This window comes from Erinaceus europaeus, chromosome 9 (genome assembly GCF_950295315.1).
Source record: "Erinaceus europaeus chromosome 9, mEriEur2.1, whole genome shotgun sequence".
Lineage (NCBI taxonomy): Eukaryota > Metazoa > Chordata > Mammalia > Eulipotyphla > Erinaceidae > Erinaceus > Erinaceus europaeus.
Window position 1 is genome coordinate 101,131,424 of NC_080170.1, and position 21,197 is coordinate 101,152,620.

The window sequence follows — 21,197 nt, forward strand, 5'->3', positions numbered from 1 at the left end:
CTTTCTCTCCCCCTCTGCATTTTTCTGTCCTATCCAACGACATGCTTTAGAGTCCAGTGCTTTATCCAGTGCTCCACCTCCCAGACCACAGTATTGATTTTTTTTTTTTTTTAGAAACACTTGTCTGAATATTCAAACTAGAAAACTTTAAATGCAGTTAAGTCTTTTTATTTAATCAAGACCCTTTGGAAAAAACAAAAGTCATGTTATATAGAACTGATAGAATATAAACAGTTGTAATCTTCTAGTAAAGATATTTTACAGCACAAGATGGAGATTCCTTTGGTATTGGTAGAGTTTGGATTATGTCCTTTCCAATCTAAGGTACTATAAGCCTATGAATTATATGCAAAATTATGTAGACTCCAGTAAATAATTTCAAGTCTCTCATTACTCTGGTCAACAATCTTACCAAGAGCAACAATGATAACACTTGCCTCTTCATCAAAACAGAAACGAGTAGTATAGAAAATAAGAACACTATTGAGTTTGACAAATTTATTGGTATTTAGTAAAGGCATTCATCGCAGTCATTTCTCTCTCCCATCTTGACCTTATGCTAACAGTTCATCTGAGTCAAGAAAATAATAGTAAGGAAAGGTATGTTATATTAGCATAAACAGTAAAATGGACAACAATGGAAAGGTTGCCTACATTAAAGCAAATTAAATTCATGAATCCTGATAAAATTAAATCATGTTAGTAAGAACTTATAGTTCTATATACATTTCCATTGTTTTACTTGGGACTTATGCAAGTGAAGTGTTAGAAATATATACAGGCTGCTTCTCTACAGTTATTACCTATTAAAAAAGCTCAGTGAATTACCACCAAATACAATAATGGAAGCTGCCCCCAAATGTTAACATTGTAGTTTTTCAAGAAAACCATTATAATGTATTTTCCTTTACCTGTGGCTATGCTTCTAAAGAGGTGTTTATCACTTAAAAAAAAAAAAGACCTTATATATAATACAAAATACTTAAAGAAAAAGGTCCAAACTCTGTAATAGACAGATCTGACAAAATATGTGATTAAAGATTTCATAAAGTATGTTTGAAGATGCATTTTCTTTTCAGTACCTAAGATGTGCTTTTGAGAGGCCATTCATTGGTCAATACGTATATACTTAAACCATATTACTGTACTAAGTAAACTCCTATAGTTATTAGATCAAATCAATAGCATTTCACAATTTAGTGACTGAAATATATTGACAGTTATAGGAATTGCATTTCCTTATTTTCCATCTTCATATAATGCTGCCCCCCCCCTTCCTTGGTACTTACTTACACCTTTTAAAAAACAAAGGCAGCCAAATATTTAAATTTTATATACATTTATATTTTTGGTGGTGAAATGCATTTTTAAAAGAAACAGCTTCCTTATAATTTGCTTCAAATTCTGGTGGAAACACTGACAGGGTCTGTCTGACTAGTAAGAAACCAATAAAAGCACATTCAAAATACTGATTTACTTTGGTAGCAAAGGGTTTTTCTGTGAAAACTAATGAAAGTAGACAAGACCCATTAAAGAGAAATGGACTATTTCAAATAATCAACAGTTTACATGAAATTAAAAATTTGTTTTAAAGAGCCAAGCATTTATATCCAATGATAGCAATACAATACCTAGTTTATGATGGCTTGAAACAAAAGAAGAGCCCATTAGGGGGTGGAGGGGAAGCGAAAACTTTATTTAATTTTATCTAGTTTACTTTCAATCAATAATCATTAACATTACCTTCCCAATACAATACTCCCTTCTCTATAAGGCTGTTCCTGGGAGCCAGACAGTTTAGCTAATAAGGGAGTTAAGTAATTGGCTGCAGTTTGAACAAATACTAACTTGTTGCTTCCCTCTCAATTTGCTAATAGTTGTGTCTAAAAAAATATGTAATTCTTAAAAAGGTAACATTTCTGATTTTTTTTTTTCCTACTATCTGTAACCTTTGGGAACTTAGTCACATGAAACTACAAAATTAGCAAATGTCTTGAAATCTATATATAAAACACAAGTTACCTCTAATTCCAAACTCTCATTTATTAGTGTACCACTCAATCTTAAAAGAAAAAAAAAAAAAGTGGCTCCAAAGATAGTCTTATACCATTCTTTAAAAAAGGAAACTGTTCCTTTTATCTCCACACCCACCCCCATCCCCAATTTCAAAACACATCATCATTTAATTGTCTTGGTCATGGACATTTCCAAGATGAGATTTTATATTTCTCTCCCATAGCTTCTGGTTATCAGAAAATCCATGCTTTCCTTTATTGAAGGAGTTTGGTCCAGCTGATGTTGGTGTGTCCCTGTGTAAAAACAAAACCAAAAATATTCCTCTTAAATGTGACTATGTTTTTAACTTACTCAAAATATTTTTATGCCTATTGCATTATTTAAAAAAAAAAAACTTTATTTGACAGAACAGAGAAACTGTGGAGGAGAGACAGAAAAGGAAAGAGATATACAGAACACCAGCAGCACTTCTTCACCACTTGTGAAGCTTTCCCTCTGCAGGTGGGGGCTGGGGGGTTGAACCGGGGTCCTTATGCATGGTAATATATGCATTTAACCAGGTGTGCCACCACCTGGACCCCATGCCTATAGCATTGTCTCTGGAGGCCTGGTGCCTACACTATGACTCCAGACCATCCCGCACACTTGTTTTTTGCTTATCAAGTAAAAGGCAAAGAAAGGAAGAGACACAGAGAGAGACCTGCAACACTACTCATGAAGTCATCCCACTGCAGGAAGCGACAGGGACTCGAAACTGCATCTCTGTACTGGTGAAGTGGACTTTACTGGGTAAGCCAAGACCTGGCCTACAAAATACATTTTTTAAAAAATATTTATTTAGTTATTCCCTTTTGTTGCCCTTGTAGTTATTACTGTTGTTGTTATTGATGTCGTCCTTGTTGGATAGGACAGCAAGAAATGGAGAGAGGAGGGGAAGATGGGGAGAGAAAGACACCTGCAGACCTGCTTCACCACCTGTGAAGCGAATCCCCTGCAGGTGGGGAGCCGGGGGCTCGACTGTGATCCTTAGGCCGGTCGTTGTGCTTTGCGCCACGTGCACTACTGCCCGACTCCTGCACAAAATACATTTTTAAAAAATATTTATTTTTTAGGAGTCGGGCGGTAGCTCAGCAGGTTAAGCATATGTGGTGCAAATCTTAAGGACCGGTGTAAGGATCCCACTTCATGAGTATTGATTGAAATAGGGCTGTAAGAGTCTCTCTCTTTTTCACTGTTGTAGTTAGTGTTACTGTTATTGATGTCATTGTTGTTGGACAGGACAGAGAGAAATGGAGACAAGAGGCGAAGACAGGAGAGAAAGAGACACCCGCAGACCTGCTTTACCCCTTGTGAAGCGACACCCTTGCAAGTGGGGAGCCAGGGGCTCGAAACAGGATCCTTATGCTGGTCCTTGGGCTTTGCGCCGTGTGCGCTTAACCTGCTGCGCTACCGCCCGACCCCCGTCTCTCTCTCACCCTCTGTATTTTCTTTCTCAATTTCTGTCTTTACTGAATAAAAAATATTTTTAAATTTATTTTTCCCTTTTTGTTGCCCTTCTTTTTTATTGTTGCGGTTATTATTGTTGTTATTGATGTCATCGTTGTTGGATAGGACAGAGAAATGGAGAGGGGAGGGGAAGACAGATAGGAGGAGAGAGAGATACCTGCGGACCTGCTTCACTGCCTGTGAAGCGACTCCCCTGCAAATGGGGACCAGGGGCTTGTGCCAGAGTGAGAAAAGGGGGAGAAAAAGCCATTCAGTAGTAATAATACGTGTAGGTGTGACTTAAAGAGAAGGCAGGACCATAGAAAAAATGAGCAAATGTATATATAGTTCTAGAAATAATAGTCTACCCATATCTGTTATCTAGGGGGAACCACTGCAATTTCCAATGAACAGATCAAGGACATAGAACACTGGTGGTGGGAACAATGTGGAATTGTACCACTGTAATTTTGTAACTCACTAATAAGAATAAGTCATGTGCTTGTCTTATATGTACGAGGCCCTAGGTTTTATCCTGGCATCAAATTAGAGAGCAATGGGAGTGGGGCTGTAGCACAGCGGGTTAAGCGCAGGTGGCGCAAAGCACAAGGACGGGCATAAGGATCCCGGTTCGAACCCCGGCTCCCCACCTGCAGGGGAGTCGCTTCACAGGTGGTGAAGCAGGTCTGCAGGTGTCTATCTTTCTCTCCTCCTCTCTGTCTTCCCCTCCTCTCTCCATTTCTCTCTGTCCTATCCAACAACGACAACAATAATAACTACAACAATAAAACAACAAGGGCAACAAAAGGGAATAAATAAAATAAAATAAATAAATAAATAAATAAAATTATAGAGCAACAAAGAAACAGGACTCCAAGGACATGTAGCAGGACTTTGGTCTCTCTACCATTAAAAAAAAGAAAAAAGTGTAGCACTATAAGATTATGTACAATTTATTCTTGGGGCCAGGTGGTGGTGCACCTGGTTGAGCACACATGTTATAGTGTCCAGGGCCCCAGGTTTGAGCCCCTGGTCTCTACCTAGAGGGGGAAAGCTTCCCAAGTGGTGAAGCAGGGCTGCAGGTGTCTGTCTATCACCCCCTTCCCTTTCAATTTCTGGCTGTGTTTATTGACCAAATAGAGAAAAAAAAAAAAAAAACCTCAGCGGAGGGTAGATAGCATAATGGTTATGCAAACAGACCCTCATGCCTGAGGCTCCAAAGTCCCAGGTTCAATCCCCCAAACCACCATAAGCCAGAGCTGAACAGTGCTCTGGTTAAAAAAAAAAGTATATATATATCAGTGGTCTGGGAGGTGGTGCAGTGAATAAAGCACTGGACTCTCAAATGTGAAGTTCCCAGTTCAATCCCTGACAGTACAAGCATCAGAGTGATGTCTGGTTCTTTCTCATGAATAAATTAAAAAAATCAGGGGGTCGGGCGGTAGCACAGAAGGTTAAGCGCACATGGCGCAAAGCGCAAGGACCAGTGTAAGGATCCCGATTAGAGCCCCCAGCTCCCCAGCCCTGCAGGGGAGTCGCTTCACAGGTAGTGAAGCAGGTCTGCAGGTATCCATCTTTCTCTCCCCGTCTTCCCCATCTCTCTCCATTTCTCTCTATCCATTTCTCTCCTATCCAACACCGAACGACATCAACAACAATAATAACCACAAGGTTACAACAAGGGCAACAAAAGAGGGGAAAAAAAAAGTCTCCAGGAGCAGTGGATTCATGGTGCAGGCACTGAGCCCCAGCAATAACCCTAGAGGCAAAAATAAATAAATAAATAAAATCATTCTTGCCCTTTCATTTTTTTTTTCTTTTTTAAACCAGAGCACTGCTCAGCTCTGGCTTATGGCGGTGTGGGGGGATTGAACCTGGGACTTGAGAGCCTCAGGCATGAGAGTCTCTTTGCATACCCATTATGCTATCCTCCCACTCTGCCCTTTCATTTTCTACATATATTTATTTTTAAAAGTATCCTATTATTTATTTTCCCTTTTGTTGTCCTTGTTTGTGGTTATTATTATTATTGTTACTGATTTCATTGTTGTTGGGTAGGACAGAGAAAAATCAAGAGAGGAGGGGAAGACAGAGGGGGGAGAAGGATAGACACCTGCAGACCTGCTTCACCACTTGTGAAGCGACTCCCCTGCAGCTGGGGAGCCAGGGGATCGAATCGGGATCCTTATACTGGTCCTTGCACTTTGCACTATGTGCGCTTAACCCTCTGTGCTACCGCCTGACCCCCTACATATTTATTTTTAATGCATTTATTATTTTTATATTTATTGAGACATGGAGCAAGAAACAGACATCACTCTGGTACAAACTCAGGACCTCATACTTGAGAGTTCAATGCCTTCTCCACTGTGCCACCTGACAGATTGTAACCTTTATTTACTTATTAGAGAAGAGACCAGAGCATCTCTCTGGCACATCAATGCTAGGGGTTGGAAGTTAGGACATTATACAAGACAGTTCAACACTTAGCCATTGTATCACCCTCTGGGTCACTATATATAGATCCCCCCCCCCAGCACTATTCAGCTCTGGCTTATACTTAATATTGATACTGAGGATTGAACCTGAGACTTCATAGTCTCTGGCATAACTATCATGCTGTCTCTGTGGACCCCATGTTTCTCTTCTGAAGACAGAGGCAGCAAGGCAAATCAAGTGAAAACGACCATGGCATGGTAGAGCCCAGGCTGAAACCTGGGTCATGCACATGGCAAAGCAGCACATTATCCAAGTGGGCTATTCTGCCATCCTTTCCTACATGATAATCTTCATAACATACATGCCTCTTTCTCTCCTCTCTTTTAAGGTCCTTTTTAATTATTAACACTAGATAGGGAAAGAGAGGGAAAGAAGACCAAAACATCTTTTTGGCACATGGGATTCTAGGGATCAAACTCAGGGTCCCATGCCTCTAATTTCAGAGCCCTACTCACTCCTGGGTGTTTTTGTTTTGTCTTTTATTATTATCAGTTCCAGTTCATGTTGGGGGATTGAACTGGGAACTTTGGAGCCCCAAACAGAGCACCTTTGCATAACGATTATGCTATCTCTCCTCCACCATTTTAAAAGATTGTTTATACATATGACACAAAGTTCTCATGAGATCGCAGAGAGGGGAGGGGAAAGAGAGAGGTGACAGAGCACTACTGTAGTAACTGCAGGACTAGGAACCAAACGGAGTCTCAGACATACAAACCCAAAGCACTAGCAGGTGAGTTATTTCACAAGTCACACACCCTCCATTTTCTACTATAATTACAAAAAAATATTTAATACCTTCCAATATTCTTCATCCTCATCTTTGCTTCTGGAGGCATTTCCTCTGGCTCACTCTGAAGAAAAACAAATAACTGCATGATTACAAACAATGCTAAATATCTCAAGTTTATTAACATTTCCAATACTGTAAATCTTGTAAAAATTGTTAGAGGTGAGGGAGTCGGGTGGTAGCACAGCAGGTTAAGCGCACGTGGCGCAAAGCGCAAGGACCGGCCTAACAATCCGTTTGAGCCCCGGCTCTCCACCTGCAGGGGAGTCGCTTCACAGGCAGTGAAGCAGGTCTGCAGGTGTCTATCTTTGTTTCCTCCTCTCTGTCTTCCCCTCCTCTCTCCATTTCTCTCTGTCCTATCCAACAACGAAGACATCAATAACAACAACAGTAATAACTACAACAATAAAACAAGGGCAACAAAAGGGAATAAATAAATATTTTAAAAGTTTAAAAAATTGTTATTGAAGTGAAAATGCTTATCATTTTTTCTTTCTTTTTACCCCTAGGGTTATTGCTGGGGCTTGGTGCCTCTGCACCACAAATCCACTGCTTCTGGAGGCCTTTTTCTCCCTTTTGTTGCCCATGTTGTTTTACTGTTGTAGTTATTACTATTGTTGTTGTTACTGATGTCATTGTTGTTGGAAAGGACAGAGAGAAATGGATAGAGGAGGGGAAGACAGAAGGAAAGAGAAAAACAGACACCTACAGACCTGCTTCACTGTTGGTGAAGCGACCCCATTGCAGGTGGGAAGCCAGGGGCTCAAACTGGGATCCTTGCACCCGTCCTTGTGCTTCACACCATATGCGCTTAATCCGCTGCGCTACCGCCCGACCCCTCTTCCTTTCTTTCTTTCTTTCTTTTCCTTCCTTCCTTCCTTCCTTCCTATTTTATTGTATAGGACAGAAACTGAGAGGGAAAGAGACACTTACTTGACCGCTTGTGAAGTGTCCCTCCTCCTGGTCTTTGGGCATGGTAATCTGAGTTCCACTGGATGTGCACTACCTGGCCCCTGAGCAAGGTTAACTTATCTAAGCTCACAAAGCTAGTAAGTAACAGTCTGATGCCAAAGCAAAGACTCTACTTACTGTTCTGCTCCCATTCAACAATGTCTCAACTAGCAAAAGTTCATTCCAGTGGTCAAGGAGGCAGTGCAAGTGGTAGAGTATAACATCTGCACATGTTCATGAAGTCCTGTTCCCAGCACTAGTATAAACCAGACTGATGCCCTGGTCCTCTTCTTTCCAGCTCTCTTTAATAGTAAATCTGGGCCAGGGAGGTAGCATAATGTTTACATAGAGACTATGCCAAAGGCTTGGGATCCTGGGTTTAATCCCTACCACTACCATAAAACAAAGTTGAGCAGTGCTCTGATAAAACTAAGGGAAGGGCAAGGGGTAGACAGCCCAACTCTCTGAGTCTGTTTTGCTTAACCGTTATGCTGTCTACCCCTGGCCCTTCCCTTAATTTTACACCGGTCTTTGCGCCTCGCGCCACGTGTGCTTAACCCGCTGCGCTACCGCCTGACCCCCGTAAAACCTAAGTTCTAACATGCTGAGTTATCTTCACAGCCCAACTTAGTTATACATGGTGCTGGGGACCAAACTCAAGGCCACATATATACAAGGAATATATGTTACTACCAAACCAGTTCATGGGGTCATGGGGTTATCTTGAATTAATTCATCTGTTAGTCTCTGCTCTGCTAAAATGGTTTCTTAAAAGAACACATTTATCTCAGTCATTTCATTACTGCCTAACATACAGAAAGCACTCAAATGTATAGAATGGTAAAAATCCAAAGGAGAACACAGTGGTATCACAGTAATTCTTTAACTCAATTCCAATCATTCACTTTATCCTTGCCTAATATTCCTCTACAAATTATCAGTTCTGTCAAATGTAGCAACTTAATATTTACAACTTGCTATTTGTAGGCCTATGCCTTAAGTTACAAAAGGAGCTTGTCAGACCCTGCCTAGTACAGTATCCAATTCATATTTTATTACCAGATAACTTTATCCCAACAGTATTTGTGCTGCTCTAAATATAAAGTTTTTATCACTATTTATCATGCTTTATTTTGATTGAGGCAGGGAGTGAAGGAGATCACATCCTCAAAGCTTCCTTCAATGCCATGGGGGTTGGGCTCAAACATGGATTACAAACATGGCAAAATACACTAGCTATGTGAACTGTTGTGCTAGGCCTCTCTGCCTCTATCTGAAAAAAAAAGGGGGGGGCTGGGGTAGATAGCATAGTGGTTATAAAAAGAGACTCTCATATCTGAGGCTCCAAAGTCCCAGGTTCAATCTCCTGCATCACCATAAACCAGAGCTGAGTAGTGCTCTGGTAAAAATAAATAAATAAAAATATATGACAAAGAGGTGTAGCCCTGGTGACTAAATAAATAAATAGCAACCCTAAAGCCTGAACCTGAGGTAAAAATCACAGCCAAAATCATGTTTACTATTCCATGTCATATATAAACAAACACAGGAGAAAGGGACAGTAAGCAGGAAGGAACGAGCACTAGCAGCACTGCCGAAGGGAACAGCAGATAAGTTTCTGCTCACTCTGAAACACCTGCTTACTGGGTAGAACTTCTGGCAGGATAACCGACTATTTAGGCTATTCTAACCTGAGGATACAAATAAAGTAGTGTGGTTGCCTTTTGTAACTTGAAAGCAATGCAAAATATTCCATCACTGAAGCTACCATTTATAAGAAATTATTAAAATCAACAGTATTGAAGATTTTCTTTCTTTGTTTTTGGTCCTACAGACTTCCTAACACACACACACATCATCATCATCATTATTCATAATAAGAATTTGTTGATATGCCTAAGTATTCTGTCCCTAAGTTTTTCTTTTTTCATTGATTTAAGCCAATAAAATTTTTAAAAATGCTACAACCAAATAAAATTAATAAATTTGTAAGCTATTTATTTACTTGAAATAAAGACAGAGAAGTTGAGAAGGAAGGGGAAGATAGAGAGAAAAAGGGAGACACATGCAGCACTGCTTCACTGCTCATGGAACTTGCCTCTGACGGAATAGCCCAGAGTTTTACAGGCGTCACAAAGAGGGAGAAGCTATTTAGGAACCTCTTTGCAAAAATAACTCATGAATACCCAACTAATACAACACAAAATAACATCTTCCTCAAAGAACTGATTGAAATAAAATAAAAATAGGTATTGACTTACATCTTCATCTTCATTAAAAGCTGCTGCTACTGAGAGGGTTTTTGGAGCAAGAGTTGGAACTGTTTCTTTAGGTTTCTGAAGATGATAAAAAAAAAAAATCATAAGAATCTTCAAAGGTTGATGTTTCCATAAAAAAAAAATCATAGAAAACTAACAAATTTCTACAAATATAGTTTACTAATGAACAGTTTACTTATATGCCTGTTTGTTTTCTTTCTATATAAATTTTTGTTAGGGTCTATAACTTAAGTGTATTTTAGCTAAAGGATACCTGATACAAGTAAGAGAAAATCATTAGTAATACTGCTCCCATTAACACTAAATTCAGAACACAAGATACCAAGACTCGTTTTTAAAAAATATTTATTATTGGATAAAGAAAGCAAGAAATTGAGGAGAGATAGGGAGAGAGAAAGACACACATTTGCAGTCCTGCTTCACCATTTGTGAAGCTTTCCCTCTGCAGGTGGGGACGGGGGGCTTAAACTGGAATCTTTGAGCACTATAATATGTGCGCTCAACCAGGTGCGCTGCCACTCAGTCCCTCCTTGTTTTTGAAATGATAGACAGAAACCAAGGAAGGGGGAGATAGATGGGGGGGGGGGCGCCACTGTGGTGATTGAGCGCACAAAACAATGCACAAGGTTCCAGGTTTGAGACCGCAACCCCCACCTACAGGAGGGAAGCTTTGTGAGTGGTAAAGCAGTACTGCAGGCCTGCCTCTCCCTCCTCTCTCGATTTCTGGCTGTCCAATAAATAAAGTTTTTTAAAAAGTTTAAAAACAAAATTTGGAAAAGAGAGAGAGGACAGATACCTGCAGACCACCTTCACCACTCCTGAATCATCCCCCCTTCAGGTGGAAAGCGAGGGCTTCAACCAGGGTCCCCGTCATGGTAATGTAAAAACTCAAGCAGGTGTGCTACCTAACACCCGGCCCCCAACAATTTCTTAAATGTACCTAATTTTTCAGTCTTTATTTATAGGATAGAGCAGCCAGAAATCAAGAGGAAGGGGGAGATAAAAAGGGAAACAGAGATCCTGCAACACTGCTTCACCACTCTGCAAAGCTTTCCGCCTGAGCTAGGTACTGTGGGGTTAGAACCTGGGTCCTTGCACATTGTAACATGTGCCCATCAACCAGGCGCACCACCACCAACCTGCCCCCAAACCTATGTTTGCAAATAGCTCTCCTTTCTTTTTCCTTTTTTTATCTTTACTTATTTATTGGAGACAGCCAGAAAGTGAGATCAGGAAGGGAGACAGAAAGGGAGAGAGACAGAGAGATACCTGCAGCCCTGCTTCACCACTCGCAGCTTTCCCCCTGCAGGTGGGAACTGGGGGCTCTAACTCAGGTCTCCTTGGGCACTGTAACATGTACGCTCAACCAGGTACGCCACCACCCGGCCCCCAATAGCTCTCCTTTTAACATGCCCTTGCTTCCAGCCTGCAATTGAAACATCTCCTCCATAAAATCCTCTCTGACCAGGTGAAACAAGATTGCCAATCCTTCTGTTATCACACTAACACATTTATAAACATACTTATTTTTAATGGTTTAAAAAAATGTAAATTTCTTTTTTTTTTCAGATGTTATTGATTCATGAAGAAGATAGGAGGAGAGAAAGAACCAGCTATCATTCTGGTACATGTGGTATTGGGGACTGAACTCAGGACTTTCACTTTAAAAAAAAATTTTTTTTTAATTATTTTATTTATTGGATAGAGAATCAGAAATCTAGAGGTAAGGGGGTGATAGAGAGGGAGAGACACCTGCAACATTGCTTCACCACTAGCAAAGCTTTCCTCCTGCAGGTGGAGACTGGGGGCTAGAACTCGGGTCCTTGCACATTGTCACGTGCGCTCAACCAGGTGCACCACCACCCAGTCCCTGGGACTTTCACTCTTGAGAGTCCAATGCTTTATCTACTGCACTACCTCCCGGGCCACAAAAAAGTATGAATTTCAACATATGGCATAAATAAGCCTTTCTTGAGCAGCATCAATGTAATCAAGAGCAAGTTTCAATTAATTAAAAAAAAAAAAAAAAAACAGAGCTCTGTGGTCCGGAAGGTGGTACAGTGAACAAAGCATTGGACTTCCAAGCAGGAGGTCCTCAGTTCAGTCCCCGGCAGCACATGTACCAGAACGATGTCTGGCTCTCTCTCTCTTCTTCTATGTTTCTCATAAATAAATAAATAAATAAAAACTTTTATAAATAAAAAATAAAAAAAAAAAGAGCTCTGCTCAGCTCTGGCTACGGTGGCTCAGGCATGAGTCTCTTTGCATAACCACTGTGTATCTCCCCTGTCCTCAACCTTTTTTTATAAAACTATGTTCAAAATTTTGAAAGCCAAATTTTGTTTTCCAAACACTATGTTTTCTGAAGTTATTTTTCAAACATAGCTCTGCCTTCTAAAATTATTAGCATTTACTAAATCATAACAATAGAAAGACTGTGTATCTGATTTAGAGGACACAAATTTATTTCAAAGGGAGTGCCTTGGGCATAGATAGCATAATGGTTATGCAAAGAGAATCTCATGACTGAGGCTCCAAGCTCCCAGATGCAATCCCCTGCACCATCATAAACCAAAAGCAGTGCTCTGGTAAAAACAAACAAAACCAAAAAACAATCAAAGGAAGTATCTATATGAGAAGTGTGCAAGAGGGCAGGGGAGACAGCATTTTGGTAATGCAAAAGACTTTCGTGCCCAAGGCTCTCCTAGGCCCCAGGTTCATTCCCCACACTACCATAATCCAAAAAAAAAGATCCCGGTTCGAGCCCCTGGCTCCCCACATGCAGGAGAGTTGCTTCACAAGTGGTGAAGCAAGTCTGCAGGTATCTTTCTCTCCCCCCCCAATTAGTCTCTATCCAATAACAAATAGATTAAAAATGTCTAGTTATAGAGTTTGTAGTTTTCAATGTCCATTTGTAGAACCAAAGTAAAATGACCAATAAACTTTTTTTTTTAAGATTTTATTTATTCATGGAGATAGAAGAGAGAGAAAGAACGAACCAGACATCGCTCTGGTATATGTGCTGCCGGGGATTGAACTCAGGACCTCATGTTTGAGAATCCAGTGCTTTATCCACTGCACCACCCTCCTGGACCACCACAAACTGCTGTAATTAATTATTTTTACAAAATATTTGTTATGGGGGCCCAGGGGCTTGAACCTGGGCTCTTGGGCACTGTAATGTGAGCACCACCTGACCCCCCCATTGTTATCAAATTATACCTTACTAAAAGCAGCTAAAACTGAGATATAATTCAGTTCTTGAAGATGAAGCTAATAGTTTCTTATACACTTACATGTAAATTCAAACACCAATGTGGACTTTTATGCTTTAACTGTCACTTTAGTAAAAGCAGGTATCCCAAACAAACTAATGAGGCCCCTTTGTAAATACCACATATAAAATAACAACTTACACTTGATCCAAGTTTGATGGATATGGCTGAGGCTTTCTTTGTCGTCTGACTACCTATGGCAAATCCAAACTTGGAGATCTTTGTAGGCTTTGTGGGGAGGTCTGCAGCTTCTTCTTCAGCAGATCGCTTCTCAGCGCTGCGACTGGAACTTTCCCCTCCATTACTGGAAGAAACAGTCTTAGTTTTCACAGGTTTTTCTGCTTCTTCTTCAGGTCCTGGTGAAGTCGAAACAACTTACCAAGATGAGCTATTTTTACTGAGCAGATTGATGGGAGTAGCAACCTCAAAAAGCATCGTTATAAGAAGATACCTCTGCAGTTGTCACCTACTGACCCAACAGTCTCTTCCACTGCCTGTTAGAGTATACAGCAGGAACTGAGATTGCGTGGCAGTAGAAGAGGCGCCCGTGAATTAACTAGCATAAAATACAGAGCATTTAAAATTGTAAACATAAAGTCCATAAAAATTAAAGCCTCTTCAACTAAACCCTATTGGCTTGTACAATAATCTAAGGAAGGACATTACTTTCAAATGATTATGCTCTATAATTTCTCTTACACAAATTAGTTTGTGAACAATTAGTCACATCATAGGATAATACATTTAACAATTAATATTCTTTAATATACTAATAGGTAAAGTACTTAGTTCTGAACAGATCATCAAGCTGAAGTAATAATAACCGGGAGTAGTGTGTTCCTTAAGTATTATCTCACATCATCTTAAAAATTGAAAAGTGGGTTAAGCACATGTGGCGCAAAGCGCAAGAACTGGTGTAAGGATCCCGGTTCGAGCTCCCGGCTCCCCACAGGTGTATCGCTTCACAAGCAGTGAAGCAGGTCTGCAGGTGTCTATCTTTTCCTCCCCCCCTTCTCCTCTCTCCATTTCTCTCTCTCTTATCCAACAACGACATCAATAACAACAATAATAACTACAACAATAAAACAAGGGCACAAAAGGGAATAAATAAATATTTTTTAAAAATTGAAAAGTGGGGCCGGGTGGTGGTGCACCTGATTGACTGCACATGTTACAATGCACAAGGACCCAGGTTCCAGCCCCTGGTCCCCACCTAGAGGGGGAAAGCTTTGAGTGGTGAAGCAGGGCTGCAAGTCAGTCGCTCTCTCTCACTGCCTCCCTCCCCCTTCCCTCTCAATTTCTGTCTCTATCCAATAAATTTAAAAAAAAAAAAGAAAATTGCCTGGAGCACCAAAGGTCCCCAGCTCTATCTCTGGCACCATTTTAAGTCAGAATAGTGTTCTGGGGGAAAAAAAAAGTAAAAGAGCTTGGAAGAAGACTACAAGGTCACCCTTCCCTCTTTGGGTAATTTAATTCTACTTTGAAAGCATGGCTATCACCTGTCTTAAGTTACTCTTAAGAATTATTAACAATAATACAGGACTTTAGAGGTAGTGCATGAACTTACATATAGCATATGTGAGTGTGAAACTATAGCCTGGAATGTCTTAATTTTATAACCCACTGTTAAATCACTACTTAAAAAAAAATTCTTTTTAAGAATTATCAATGAGACTCAGGTTAACACTTTTTTTCTCACAAAAGATGAGCTAATCTTAATTTCAAACCATGGAAAGTATATTTAGGTTTGGAATGCAAGATGTTTTCCATTAATTGTGCTTGAGTGTTTATATTAAGTCAGTGATGAAGTCAGTTTGCATATGTTGAATCTCTTAGGTTGTAGGAGGTGATTTAAAAGATTTGGATGTGTGGTCCGGGAGGTGGCACTGTGGATAAAGCATTGGATTCTCAACCATGAGGTCCTGAGTTCCATCCCTGGCAGCACATGTACCAGAGTAATATCTGGTTCTTTCTGTCTGCCTTTCTCATAAATAAATAAATACTTAAAAAAAAAAGATTTGAGGGAGTCGGGCTGTAGCGCAGCGGGTTAAGCACAGGTGGCGCAAAGCGCAAGGATCGGCATAAGGATCCCGGTTCGAACCCCGGCTCCCCACCTGCAGGGGAGTCGCTTCACAGGCGGTGAAGCAGGTCTGCAGGTGTCTGTCTTTCTCTCCTCCTCTCTCCGTTTCTCTCTGTCCTATCCAACAACGACAACAACAATAATAACTACAACAATAAAACAACAAGGGCAACAAAAGAGAATAAATAAAATAAATATTGAAAAAAAAGATTTGGATGTACAGCTAGTACAGCTACATTCATAGCAGCTCAACTTATTATTTACTGGTTAGATATAGTGAGAGATTGAGAAAGAAGCGAGAAATAGGGGAGGGAGGGGAGAGGAAGAGAGAGGGAAAAGGAGAAAGGCAGATGTGATAGTGGGGAGGGGGAGAACTGACTTCAGCCAGGTGAAACTTGCCCCCTGCAGGTGAGGACTAGGGGCTTAAACCCTGGTCCTTGTGCATTGTAACATGTGCTCTCAACTACAAAAGCCACTGTCTAGTCCCTAGCAACACAATTTATAATAGCCCAAACTTGGGATGAGTGATCAAGAAAATGTGGCATATATATACACACACATATAATGGAATACTACTTAACTACTTAAAATGATGAAGTCACCTCCACTGTCTCATCTTGGATGGAAGTTGAAGGAATCATGTCAACTGAGATAAGCCAGAAGGACATATATGGATGACCTTATAGATGGAATTCGAAAAACCAGGAAAGGAGAAACAGAAGAAAAAACTTGTAGTGGGTATGGTGTATTGCACCAAAGCAATAGAATTTGGAAGCTGGACAGACAGAAGGAGATAAAGTCAGTAATGGAGGCCCAAAGCACAATGGCAGGAAAAGACTCAAACTGATGGTGGGAGTGGCATAGACAGCCATCTCGGGAGATAAGAAATTGTACCCAGGGAGTCCGGCGGTAGCGCGGCAGCTTAAGCGCATTTGTCGCAAAGCGCAAGAACCAATGGAAGGATCCCGGTTCGAGTCCCCGGCTCCCCACCTGCAGGGGAGTCGCTTCACAGGCAGTGAAGCAGGTCTGCAGGTGTCTCTCTTTCTCTCCCCCTCTCTGTCTTCCCCTCAGCTCTCCATTTCCCTCTGTCCTATCCAACAACGACAATAAAAAACAAAGACAAAAGGGAAAATAAACAAATATAAAAAATAAAAAAAAATAAATTCTACCCATGCTAACAACTGCACCGTAAACCACTATTTCCACCAATAAAATTATTTGGAAAAAATAAAATGTAGTTAAGACAGAAGGTTGGCTAGTTATTAAAATTTTTACTCTCTGACATCCAAAAGAATGTATTCTGGTAACTAGGTGAAAAATAACTATGGAGAAAAAGATGCTCTAAGGTACAATCCTGACATTAGTTTAAGAAAACTGGACGGGGGAGGGGGGCTGGGCAGTGGGGCACTGGACTAACGAGCACATGGTATGAAGTGTAATGAAGTGTAAGGGCCGTGCAACCGGGCAAAGACCTCAATCAAGCCCCAGGGCCCCACCTACAGGTGGGCTGCTTCACAAGTGAAGCAGGTCTGCAGGTGTCTTTCTCCCTCTGTCTTCCCCTCCTCTCTCAATTTTTCTCTGTCTTATCTAGTAACAACAACAAAAATAGAAGATGGCCTTCAGGAGCAATGGATTTGCAATGCAGGCACCGAGCCCCAGCCATAAACCTGGAGGCGAGGGAAAAAAAAAAAAAAAAACTGGACAAGGGCTGGTGAAATAGCTCTTTTTTCGGATAGTACGCTGCTTTGCCAAGTGTACAACCTAGGTTTGAGCACAGCCCCTCCCACACTGGAAGAAAGCTTTGGTGGTGATCCAGGGAGGTGGCACAGTGGATAAAGTATTGGACTCTCAATCTTGAGGTCCTGAGTTCGATCCCTGGCAGCACAGTACCAGAGTGATATCTATTTCTCTTTCTCCTACAGTTTTCATTATAAAATAAATAAAAAATGGGGTCGGGCAATAGCACAGTGGGTTAAGCACACAGGACTCGAAGCACAAGGACAGGTGGTAAGGGTCTGGGTTCGAGCCCCTGGCTCCCCATCTGCAGGGGAGTTGCCTCATAAGTGATAAAGCAGGTCTGCAGGTGTCTTTCTCTCCTCCTCTCTCGATTTCTGTCTTATCCAACAACCACAGCAATGACAACAATAACAACGATAAACAACGGCACCAAAAGGGAAAAATAGCTTCCAGGAGCAGTGGAGGCACTAAACCCCAGCAATAACCCTGGAGGCAAAATAAATAAACAAACAAATAAATAAAAAGTAAGCTTTGGTATTATGGTCTCTTTCACTCTGTCTTTTCTGTATCTATTTCAAATTTAATTAATTAACTGAACAAAAGGCTGTAACAGAAGAAATGGAAACAAATTAAACCTAATTAGACTGAGAAGTGATGGATTAAAAGTCTGGAGACTAGAAGCCCAGCAGTGGTGCACCTGGTTGAGTATAGAGGTTACAATTCATAAGGACCCAGGTTCAAGCCCCTGGTCACTACCTGCAGGAGGGGCTTCATGAGCGGTGAAGCAGTGCTGCATCTCTTTCTTCCCCTTTCTATCTCCCTTCTTCCTCTCTGCACTATCAAATATAAGTATAAAAAATAAAATGAGGGGGCTGGCTCACCCAGCTGAAAGCAGGTGTTATAATGTGAATTCAAGCCCCAGGCCCCACCTACAGAGAGAAGTTTCATGAGTGGTGAAAGAATGCTGTAGATGTCTCTCACCATTTCTTTTTTTTTTTTTCCCTCCTCCAGGGTTATTGCTGGGCTCGGTGCCTGCACCATGAATCCACCGCTCCTGGAGGCCATTTTTTCCCCCTTTTGTTGCCCTTGTTGTAGCTTCGTTGTGGCTATTATTATTGCCCTTGTTGACGCAATTCGTTGTTGGATAGGACAGAGAGAAATGGAGAGAGGAGGGGAAGACAGAGAAGGGGAGAGAAAGATAGACACCTGCAGACCTGCTTCACCGCCTGTGAAGCGACTCCCCTGCAGGTGGGGAGCCGGGGGCTCGAACCGGGATCCTTATGCCGGTCCCTGCGCTTTGCGCCACATGCGCTTAACCCACTGCGCCACCGCCCGACCCCCAATCTCTCACCATTTCTATTTCTCCTTTCTCTCTACCTCTATAAAAAAATATCAGGGAAAAAAAAGGAAAATGAAGCATAAACTTTGTCATGAATTATTCTAAAGGTCATTAAAAAGTTTGGAGGGGAGTCGGGCTGTAGCGCAGCGGGTTAAGTGCAGGTGGTACAAAGCGCAAGGACCAGGCATAAGGATCCCGGTTTGAGCCTCACCCCCTCACCTGCAGGGTAGTTGCTTCACAAGCAGGTCTGCAGGTGTCTTTTTCTCTATCTCCCCCCCTCAATTTCTCTCTCTATCCAGTAACAACTAAAATTTTAAAAAGTGCTTAAACAATGAAATAAAATACCCCCCCCTGAAGGGGGAAAGCTTCAGAAGTGGTGAAGCAGTGCTGCAGGTGTCGCTGTCTCTCACCCTCTCTACCCCTCCCTTGCCTCTCGATTTCTGTCTCTATCCAATAAAGATAATAAAAAAATTAAAAATTAAAATTAAATTTAAAAATTTAAAAATAAATGAAATAGGGGATCGGGCGGTGGCGCAGTGGGTTAAGCGCACGTGGCGCAAAGCGCAGGGACCGGCGTAAGGATCCCGGTTCAAGCCCCCGGCTCCCCACCTGCAGGGGAGTCGCTTCACGAGCGGTGAAGCAGGTCTGCAGGTGTCTATCTTTCTCTCCCCCTCTCTCTCTCTGTCTTCCCCTCCTCTCTCCATTTCTCTCTGTCCTATCCAACAACAAAGCAACTCAACAATGGCAATAATAACCACAATGAGACGGCAACAAAAAGGTGGAAAAATGGCCTCCAGGAGCGTGGATTCATGGTGCAGGCACCAAGCCCTGCAATAACCGTGGAGGAAAAAAAAAAAATCCTCTTGGAGGAAAAAAAATAAAAATAAAAAATAAATGAAATAAAATTAAAAAATAAGAAATCAAGCTTTGGTACTGTGGTCTTATTAGCCCACCTCTCCCTAACTTAAATAGTGCACACACTACAGAGCGCAAATACCTAGGTTCAAGTCAAGTCTATCTCTTTCCCTCTTTATCTCCCCCTTCCATCTCAATTTCTGTCTCTATCCTATAATGAGCAAAAAAAAAATAAAAAATAAAAATAAAACAAAATGTTAAAAAAAGATGAAGTAGTAGTAATGGAGGTGGAGGATTATGATAAGCTCACAATCGGTGTGGGAGGTTGTGGGGGGGAAGAGCTTAAGAAATAACACCATTCCCCTCACACAATGAACAAGATCCAAATGTATGAAATAGATGAGAAAATAATAGTAGTAACTTGAATTGCACGGTAGCAAAACACAGAAAAGACTCACAATATAGCCTGCCAGATATCTGGAAAGCATTTAGCTGGCCAACAGTCGGACTCAGAAATGTCACATACTTAAAGGGAGAAGGAACCATACCCTAACCCTAGACCCCGATGCTTTATAACCTTCCTTCCACTGCCTCGATCCATCCCACTCAAATTTAGCGATCGGCTTAAAAAGAAAGGAAAGGCTGAAGCCAGGTGGTGGCGCGCCTGGTTGAGTGCACATGTTACAATGCTGTAAGATCCGGGTTCGAGCCCCCGGCCCCCACCTGCAGGGGGAAAGCTTCAGGAATACTTCAGCAGGGCTGCAGGTGCCTCTCTGTCTCACGCCCTTCTCTCTCAGTTTCTGTCTCTATCCAATAAACATAATTTAGAAAACAACAAAAAAAAAAAAAAAAAAAAAAGGGAGAGAGAGAGAAAATGCCGGGGTCATGTATTTCCTCAACGAAAAGGAAGGAGCAAAAGTAGCGACCCCCAGGTGTGACTGAGAGGCTCGCCGGAAACTCGGCCCGGAAGCCGCTGGGTGAGCCGCGCGGTGTGTGTGGCGCGGATGTTTTGTGTCAAGTGCGTCTCCCTCCGTGTGGCCGCGGCTGCCCGGCCACTGCCGCCCCCGGTCCCGCCCTGAGTACGGGCCCCCTTTCTGGTGCCCGAGTCCCTTCTCGAATGCAGGGCCTCCACTGGGGCCAGGAGGTGACGAACAGTGGTCGACTTCCCCCCACCCACCCACCTATCCCGGCAAGGCAGCGACGTGGGCCCGGATCCCAGAGGATCTTAGCGGGCCGCCCCGGGCGTGCCCAGGGATCGTCTGGGCCCAGCACCTGGTCGGGTGAGAGCCAAGTTCGTCCATTCTCTCTCCGTCCCGTGCTCCTCGCCCCCTCCGCCCAAGGGAGCTCAAAGAAGGGCCCCTCCCACCCAAAACATCCCACACAGCCCGCGACGCTGGGGTTCTGTTCACCTCCGGCGGCTCCAGCTCGCTGTGGCTTCTCCGGCTTCTCCTCTCCCGCCTTCCCGTCCGCCATTTTCCCCGCCGTGGCCTCCCCTGCAGCCACGCCAAGGACGTCACAGCCCAGCCCAGCAACCAATGAGTTTTAGAGCCAGCCGGCGCGAGGCGGCAGCCTAGAGCGGACCTGGAAAGCGAAGAGGTCTAGTCGGAAACGGAAGTACCTGTAACTTGGTGGACGAGCGACCTCTGCAGGAAGGGCGGGGAAGAGCGGGTGGTGGTAAAGATGGCTAAGCGACCTCCCTCGGGGACGCAGCTGCAGAGAATTCGGTGGGTGGCCGGAGTGTCTCTTTGGAAACCATGATGGAATTTTGCAAACGTTTTGCAGAAGAGGGGGTGGTTGCAGCGGAGGCTGGGACAGTCGTTTATTTCTTGTCCTGCTGGGTCACACGAGTGCCGCCTACTCAAAGGGCCTTATTCCTCTATTTTTTCTTTTT

General features: G+C 42.4%; 1 protein-coding gene across 2 annotated transcripts; it reads right to left on the reverse strand.

Annotated features, from left to right (window-relative positions):
- Positions 1-483: 483 nt before the first annotated feature.
- On the reverse strand, positions 484-20,871 carry PCNP (PEST proteolytic signal containing nuclear protein). Of its 2 annotated transcripts, XM_016192341.2 has the most exons (6): positions 20,716-20,829; positions 13,675-13,851; positions 13,437-13,599; positions 10,003-10,077; positions 6,799-6,854; positions 484-2,309 (listed from the first exon to the last, which is right to left on the reverse strand). In XM_016192341.2, the coding sequence occupies exons 2-6, from the start codon at positions 13,728-13,730 to the stop codon at positions 2,183-2,185; spliced, it is 477 nt and encodes a 158-aa protein (XP_016047827.1). In that variant the 5' UTR covers positions 13,731-13,851; positions 20,716-20,829; the 3' UTR covers positions 484-2,182. The 2 variants fall into 2 exon arrangements, with proteins under 2 accessions (XP_016047827.1, XP_007532681.1); XM_007532619.3 differs by lacking the exon at positions 13,675-13,851 and having other exon boundaries at positions 13,437-13,651; positions 20,716-20,871.
- Between the last annotated feature and the right edge of the window lie 326 nt (positions 20,872-21,197).